The 8419-nt window shown below is 38.1% G+C and overlaps 1 protein-coding gene across 1 annotated transcript; it reads right to left on the reverse strand.

Moving 5' to 3' along the window:
• Window positions 1-944: 944 nt before the first annotated feature.
• derl3 (derlin 3) lies at window positions 945-8035 on the reverse strand. Its single transcript, XM_034117523.1, has 7 exons — window positions 7946-8035; window positions 6844-6909; window positions 6697-6770; window positions 6520-6613; window positions 3193-3388; window positions 2499-2589; window positions 945-1874 (listed from the first exon to the last, which is right to left on the reverse strand). The coding sequence occupies exons 1-7, from the start codon at window positions 8033-8035 to the stop codon at window positions 1775-1777; spliced, it is 711 nt and encodes a 236-aa protein (XP_033973414.1). The 3' UTR covers window positions 945-1774.
• Between the last annotated feature and the right edge of the window lie 384 nt (window positions 8036-8419).

Raw genomic sequence — 8419 nt, forward strand, 5'->3', positions numbered from 1 at the left:
ATTCACCTGTGCTATTTAGTAGCTTTGGGTATATTTTGGAAAATAAAATAAGTTTTTAGGCTTGCTTTATATCAAATATAGTGAAAAATGGGTTGGTCAAAAAATATTAGCCCCCATATGAATTTTTGCTTTCAAAACACACCTAATCAATCAATCAGCTTTCAAACCACACATAATCAACCAATCAGCTTTCAAGCCACACCTGAGCATTCAATCAGCATAAAAGGACTCCAAGAAACAGGCACTTGAATACCTTATTGAGAGGGACTATACTACTACTCCTACTCACCATGCCAAAGACAAAGGAAATCAGTCTTGAGCTCAGAAAGAAGATAGTGGAGGCTCATGATAAGGGGGAAGGCTATACTGCTATTTCCAAGCACTTCACAGTGTCAAGAACTGCTGTACGTTGCATCATTGCGAAGTACAAGGAGACAAATTCTGTAAGAAACAAACCTAGGCGTGGTCGAAAGCGCAAGATTTCAAGAACTCTGGAGAGGAAAATAGTCAGAGATGTCGGCAAGAATCCCCGCACAGAGCCCAGATCTGAATCCTATTGAGAATCTGGCGGGTGCTCAAAGAGAATGTCCATGCTCGGAAACCACGCAATTTGAACCAGCTGGAACAATTTGCAATGGAAGAATGGGCCATAATCCCTCAAGAGACCTGTGCCAACCTAGTGAAGAACTACTCTAAGAGGTTGTTGTCAGTTGTGGCTCAGAAAGGGTACACTATTGACTATTAATGGCCTGGGGGCTAATATTTTTTGACCAACCCATTTTTCACTATATTTGATATAAAGCAAGTCTAAAAACTTATTTTATTTTCCAAAATGTACCAAAAGCTACTAAATAGCACTGGTGAATGTTTGATTATATCAAGTTTTATCAATGCTGGAAACATTGGGAAGAATTTTAGGAAAATGTTCCATAACTCCTGGGGGGCTAATAATTTAGGCCTCAACTGTACATCTTAGACTTTAAACAGCTCATGTGGGCAAAATCTTAACCCAAATGTCCAGTTACAAGCTTTTTATGAAGCCCTTGCATCTTATTGACCTCAGAAAGGGTTTACAATGTATCCTCGTATGAAACCATCTGACATTCATGTGATTGCCCCCCGATAAAGACCAAGAGATACGATAGAAAGCTAAATAAAAAACAATTATTGTAAATCGACCTTAAAGGTGCCCTGTGGCGTTTTGTTGACAGAAACAAATGTTGCCTTTACCGTTATTGTGTGTATCTTTGAGGTCTCACTTTTCTTCCTCAGTAAACATTTCATTTTTATATTAACATTTTAAATCCTGCAGTGTTGACTTGCTTTTGGTTTTCTTCCCTGCCTTTTATGTCGCCCCGTGCTTGTGCACCATGAAAACACAACAGGGACCTACTCGTAAAAACATTTCTCTGCTGAATCGTGGTCAAATGAACTCTACAAGATGCCCTTTTAAGTTCATTTCCCCCCCCAAAAAAAGTTACTTGGTGTGTCTTCCTTCTACACATGATTCCATATTTTCTTTGCTTTGATTAAATTATGTTTTTTGTCCGAAATAAACTTCTCTTTAGGGCAAATAAACTCTCCGTAGTTGAAATGCTTAGTGGGAATGTACCATTAGGTAAGAAATATTGTGAATATTCATGATGCTGATGTGCAGTTCAATTTTAAATGTCGTTACTGCACTCTGCGAGGAGTCAGGGCTCCACAGATCCACATCTTCTAACTGTCTTCCTGTGTCCTCAGATTTATCCAGATTGTTGTGGTCTTAGTATTGTTACTCCTGCGGCTCCTCGTCCTGCAGCAGATCTTCCCCCTGCTGTTCTTCATGGAGCGGACGGTAGTCGGGGTCCTCCGGCTGATCGAACATGGCCCGCCTATGAGGAGGAAAAAGGGGGTCTCATGATGTTGACAATAGATATATATTTTTGCATTACTTATATACGATAAAAAAAATTGAATTTACTTTATATTAATAAACTCTAGGACCGTATTAGGGTTAAAGTCTTCTGCAAGTCATCTATTTCCAAACGACTAATAACGGCACTATTGAGCATTTTGGGGTCTTCTCTTTCCTGTTATACAGTGCATGTAAATGGTCTCTTAAGGCTCAAATCCCAAACGTCCCTCCCCCCTGCCTGAAACACCTCCATTGGTCTCCTTTGTTTACTTCCGTAACATAGTGACGTCACTATCACACTTACGCTTCTATTGGCTATCGCTCCAACACATTGTAGGTGATAGGGGCGGGACATTTCTAAGTGGTTGACCAATGACAATAGAGCCGGCCAGCTAACCAATCAGAGCAGACTGGGCTCTGGTTTCAGACAGAGGGTGAAAAGAGGTGCTGCAGCACAGGCAGTATGATAAAAATAAAGAGCTTTTTGAACATTAAAGCATGGAGACATGTCCCAGTAGAGACACTAAATACAAATGTGAGACCTGCACATTAGCAGAATATGTCCTCTTTAAAGTTTAGAAAATAAACATCTCGGACTTACAGAAGTTCTGGCGTCATCAGCAGCCTCCGTCCTCCCAGCTGGTTTGGAAACACGTCTTCCAGGAAGTAGTACATGTGACCCACACTGATACCTGAGGAAAAACAGAAATAAACACAGCTTTTATTTATTAAATCCTACATTCACTGTTGTGCTGCCACAAAAACTCACTAGAGCAACACATGTGGATTATTCTGCCACTGAAAGTATAGTCCCCGGGAAATGCTCTAAGTCATCCTGTTAATTTAATAAAAACTACAATAACCAGCTGTATTAGTTAATACGTGAGCCTTTTAAAATCTCGAACTATATACTGTATAGTCAGCATAGGAGCCAATGCAGACAGGAAACAGAAAGGATTCAGACACTCACTAAAACATTGTTTTTTTTTCTTTTCATTGGATTTCTTAACACAAGTATCGCTCTGTTGTTGTTGTTGTTGTGCACTAGCTTTTTATATTTCTCTGATACACTTATAATATTTAAATGTAATCCATTTGAACTAATAGAAGGCAAATAATGCAATTCAGGCCCCCTGCTATTTGATTATATAAATTGTTTACGTTGCAGGTTTCATGATTTTTACGTTATCTTAATTTCACTGTGTAGCCTTCCTGAACATTAGCCAAATATCTGAGCAGATTATCAGGAGTTACAGGTTACGTCAGATGTTGGCGTTTGTTTAAATGTTTTATACCTAGGAGGTCGACCACAATGGAGTTTCCGAGCAGCAGCGAAAATCCCATGAGCACCCAGGGGAGGAAAGGTGCCTGGAAGTTCAGGAGGCCGAAGAAGTTCATGCGTACGAGCGGATGTCTTCTACTCCACACATACACCAGCATGATGATGAAGGCCTGGCCCAGGAAGAAGACGTTGGCGAACAGACCGAACAGCTGCAGGCATTCAGGTTAAATACAACTAATCATTTAATTGTATTTTCATTAGGACGGAGAAAATGCCACCTGAGAGCTGCTGGTTTAATTGTATATTAAAGTTTCAGGGTAACAGACATTTCTAAAACGACAAACCTTCAGAAATAATTGTCTTTAGTCAAACCAGAACTAGGCAGCTGGAAAGAAAGCTACTTTATAGAAGATTTCTGCTCTCTGTATCTCATGTATATGGAAGCCCATTTCTGCCACAAAAAGGGAACAACTAATTAAAGGTTGATAACAACAAAAATGGTGAATATAGCCCAAACTTATGATACATTTATTGGTTTATTAAAATTAGTCTGATAATCTTTATTGTTTATTTATTTATTTATTTGCAATCTTTCAGAATGAATCAAGTTTGACCTAACTTGAATCTTACTATTTTCACTAATTTGGATTTACGTTTGACTAAATAATTCATGATTTTGACAGGCCAATATTTTCCTCATTGTTCATAAATGTTTAGTCCATAAATATTCTGTAAACTGGCAATTTCGGCCTCAGGTAATAAAACATTACATTACCAAAATATTGAAGTATTTGTAAGACTAATCTTCTAAACTACAAACATTTACTACTTTTTGATACCAGAGGCCTGTACTACGAATCCAGTTCAACATAACCTGGATATGTTTGAGTTACCCGGCTTACCTAACCCAAAACAAACGCGCTCTCGCTAAGCGGTCCTACGACGCTGGTTATCAACTCTGTAACACAAGCCAGGGTTTCTCTGTCCAGCTGAGTGCGCGTTCACATGAAAGGGGCGTGGCTAGCAACATTTGACCAATCACAAACATGGAGAAGCGTACTGACAGCTTAGCGTCATACTTCCTGAATAAAAAGTCAACTATAATATTAGACAAATATGAAGACGTTAAACTTTAAACATCCATGACTTAAACACTTTATCCAGGATAAAAGCCACATAGCTGCACCTGCAAGGTGAATACAGCTGGTAAAAGTGTTTGAATGCGTACATTAACAGGTTTATGATATCACTGCCCCGTCTAAGACACGAGTGGATCTGACTTTAATTACATTTGACTCGAGTGTTTCGTCAACTTAATGTGTTGCTTAAAATACAGTACATACATACAGTATGTGACACTGTGAGTGTTGCACGGCCAGATACGGCTCAAGAAGCTGACTCAGATAAGGAAATATATGATATATTATGATGTGATATGAATGATAATGGGACACATCTACGTCTGCACTCACAGTGCCGCGGACTGTACGTACTGTTACTTTGATCCGGTTACTTATGTTGTGGCAGATATTTAAGTAAGCTTTCTTAACGCTAATGTTATAATAGTCAGATTGTTCTGAAGATGGGAGGTGATATTCTATTAATGTTCACACAGTCAGTTGATTTTTGCAGGCCGTCTTTCCTGAAACGGCAGTTTTTCTGTATTTCCTTTATCCTGTAATATGACTTGATAGCTTTAAACTCCGCACACTGAGCTCTGATTGGTCAGCAGGCGGTGCTTTCACTGAGTTGATCTCTTATCCTGGAACCTAACCTGCTCCGGACCAGGCTAGCCGTTCAGCATAAGTTACCATGGAGATCCAGCCCGGTAAGAAGAGAACCAGCGTCGTAGGACTGGAAACCCAGAGTTTTCCCTGAAGTTAGCTCGCTAAGCGAAAATCCGGCTTCGTAGTACAGGCCTCAGGAGGCATTTTTGTCAGAGCGTTTTGTTTACCGATGCTAAACCCTTCACAATAAAAGTCTGCCTAAGCATGTTACTGTCCTGATAACACGCTCCACACTGATATTACCTCAGGATTAGACTTGCTTATAAAACTGTCCATTAAACATCACAAGGCTCCAGAAAAACCCATGAAGCCGCACATTTACCGTTTCAAAGCGGCCCAGGGGGACGTCTGCTGTGAGCAGACCCAGGACGGTATCATTAACCTGGAATGTGAGCAAAGCTTTCTGGTTACGATCTGCTGAGCATCGGCAAAAAGAGACAGCGTGTACAGTAGCTGGTTTTACATGCTTATAGCCAGAAGGGACCTACACATAAGCATGTTAAACCTTAAAGGATCCGTTCATGCAATGTCAACTACAAAGAGCATAGTTCATGAGTCAGCTCTTGCCGTACCTAACTGCAGATTGTTCGGTTTTATTTGTCCATATTTTTTTATAAATTTCATCCCTTGGGATAGCTGCTAAATTAAAATGTAAGGTTAAAATCCATCCAGAAAAAATTTCTTGAATCTACAGACCTCACTGTGGACAGTGTTTTTTTTTAGCAGAATTAAACAATACATCAACTATCAGGTTGATTTTGATCGTTTTTAAGTGAAAGCTTCTAGGTTCTTCATTTTTCCTGAAAATGCGAAAACTGACTCTCTTTAGGAGCGTTGGTTGGACATTCTCGATTATTGGCACTTTTCTCACTTATTTGACATTTAACTGTCATTGTTAAGTCGGTGTGTACATTAATCTTTAATATATCTTTCTTCCTTCCAAATATCATGATAAATGCAGGGCTGCCCATATGTTCCACTGATACTTTAAAAAGCTATTATGGTAAAAATATTATCTCATCTAGGTGAAAAGATGTATTTTCGTCTTATGAGAGGACCCTTTAAGGAATTATTTAAAGGGGACATATGTTGCTTAATTTTAGGTTCATATTTATAATTTGGGTTTCTACTAGGACACGTTGACCTGCTTTAATGTCCCAAAAACAAATTATTTTCTTCTACAGTCCATCTAGATATTCCTGGTTTCAACCTCTGTCTGAAACGCTTCGTTTTAGCGCCTATATCTTTAAGAAAACCAAATCTGTTCTGATTGGCTTGAAAGAAAGTTATGGCGTAACTTTTTAAAGGTAGTTCTCCAGACCTCGGTGAATCCTATTGTTTTCTGACCGAGGCAGCCACCATACACATTTTTGTATTATTTTACAGTTATTTTGTTGGTAGTACTCCATAATCCAAAATGTACGTGTACAAGCACTGAAAAAGTGGGTTTTCTTGATACCTCCCATTTAAGAATGTCTTGACAGCGGGAGTTTGAGCACTATTGCAGTCCAATTAAAAATGTGTATTTCTTTTGCTTAACATCTAAAGGATACAGTCATCACGATTCCTCCAAACAGGAACATGAAAACAAAATCTGCCGTCCTCCCCCGGAAACAGCCTTCCTCCAGCATCCGACAATATCGATAACTTGCTTTTGTTAAGGACACCGCTGCACAAATATGATGTTAGACTTTATGGTACTGGAAAAGCAATTCTGTGATAAAAGATACAGAAAGATGATGTTGAACACGAAGCTGAATCCAACAGAACCAAAGAAGAGGAAGCTGGTTATCAGACGCCATATCTGAGGCAGAAAAAAACATGTCATTATAAAACACAAACAATGAATGAATTTTGAATGAATTAATAAATGTTACCTGGTATCGTCTGATGATGAGGTCTGGATTAAAATACAGCTGAAAGGGGGTAATGACCTCAAGTTGCTAAAAAAAAATGAAACACCTTGAAATTACTTTTCAAGATGGGTATTAAGACATTCATTGATAGTTACTAGTTTTTAGATGAACACTTAAAAACATCCTTGTGGTAGATCGAGGGGATCTATTAGCAGAGACGGAATATAGGTAGTATTCATATGTTTTTAAGTATGTATACATGTAATCACCTAAAACTAAGAATTGTTGTGTTTTTGTTAGCTTAGCATGAGCCCTTCATACCTACATAAGAAGTGTGCCATGTGTCACCTCCATGTTTTCTACAGTAGCCCAGAATAGACAAACTAAAGAGCTACATCCACATGTAGTCCACATTTTAACAAAGGTTTCAGAAAATCAGGAAATGTTCATTTGAATGCGTGCATGTTTATTTCAACTAACATTATGCGATTATAAGAGGATGTTTATTTGATGTAAACGGTAGGTGGTGCTATTTGTCTAGTCAGAAAACTATTATAAGACTTGAAAAGAAAAGCGCACAAGATGAGGTTTTTAAAAAAGTGCCAGTCTGATCTAAAATAATGACAATGTTGACAAAAAATGTGTGAAGTTATCATCGATATTATTATTTAAATAAGATCATCTATATCAGAGTCTTTAAAAAAAGGAACCTAAACTTAAACTTTGATTTTAATATATTTTTAAACTGACAAAGTGAAGTGCTTTAATGTTAAACCCTGATACATCCAAAGAGTTTCTAACATTTAAAAACAGTTAAACATTTGAAAAGCTCCAATATAAAGATCTCAAAACTATTTGAATATCTGGTAGTTTAAGCCTTTTACAATTATTTATTATCTTAGTAAATGTGGAAAAAACACAATAAACCGTATGATCTAACTGTATACAAACATCTGAAATGAACACAGATCGACTCTCAATAGGTAGATTGCACATTTTAAGAGTAGTAACATTTAAAAATGAATAGTTTCTAACTCTATATCTCAATAATAGTTTTATTTGTGATCCCAGTTTGGTGGCCAGAGTTTAAGCTGTTGTTGTTGTTGTTGTCATGGTTTCTTACCACAGCAGCGGTGGTGAGGATGCAGGCGGTGGTGTACGCTCGTGTCACCACGGGGATCTGAAAGTACTCCTGAGTGAAGCTGTGAGCCATCGTGCTGCTGCTGCTCTCTGTCAGCCATCATCTGCTCACTGGGTGAGTCAACAACACAGGTCCCGCCCCCTCACTGCCTTCTGCCAATCAGATTCACCCTTCAATTAACACCATCCACCCCACACACTGACAACTCTTTCACATGCTATGGTCACTTTTAAAGCAAATACATCAGAATTCAGGTGCAGAAATATAAAGATATTTAGGTGATCTCTACATTTAACCCCAGTGTTATGATTCCTTCATATTTTTTATTCAACAATAACTTCTTTAAAAAATGTATTTAATTTATGTAAGTGAAAAAGATTTTAAATGTTTTACCTATATAAAAATGTGATGGTTATGATACTTGCACAACAATGAGTAGATTAATTAAAATAATAA

This window comes from Trematomus bernacchii, unplaced genomic scaffold, assembly GCF_902827165.1.
Source record: "Trematomus bernacchii unplaced genomic scaffold, fTreBer1.1, whole genome shotgun sequence".
In the NCBI taxonomy this organism is placed as follows: domain Eukaryota; kingdom Metazoa; phylum Chordata; class Actinopteri; order Perciformes; family Nototheniidae; genus Trematomus; species Trematomus bernacchii.

Coding starts and splice junctions, on each gene's coding strand:
- derl3 (XM_034117523.1), bottom strand. CDS start 8,035: ATGGCTCACAGCTTCACTCAGGAGTACTTTCAGATCCCCGTGGTGACA. Junction 6,614..6,696: donor GTGTTCAACATCATCTTTCT/GTATCTTTTATC, acceptor AACAAAAGCAAG/TTATCGATATTGTCGGATGC. Junction 3,389..6,519: donor TTGGAGGAATCGTGATGACT/GTATCCTTTAGA, acceptor GAATGCCTGCAG/CTGTTCGGTCTGTTCGCCAA.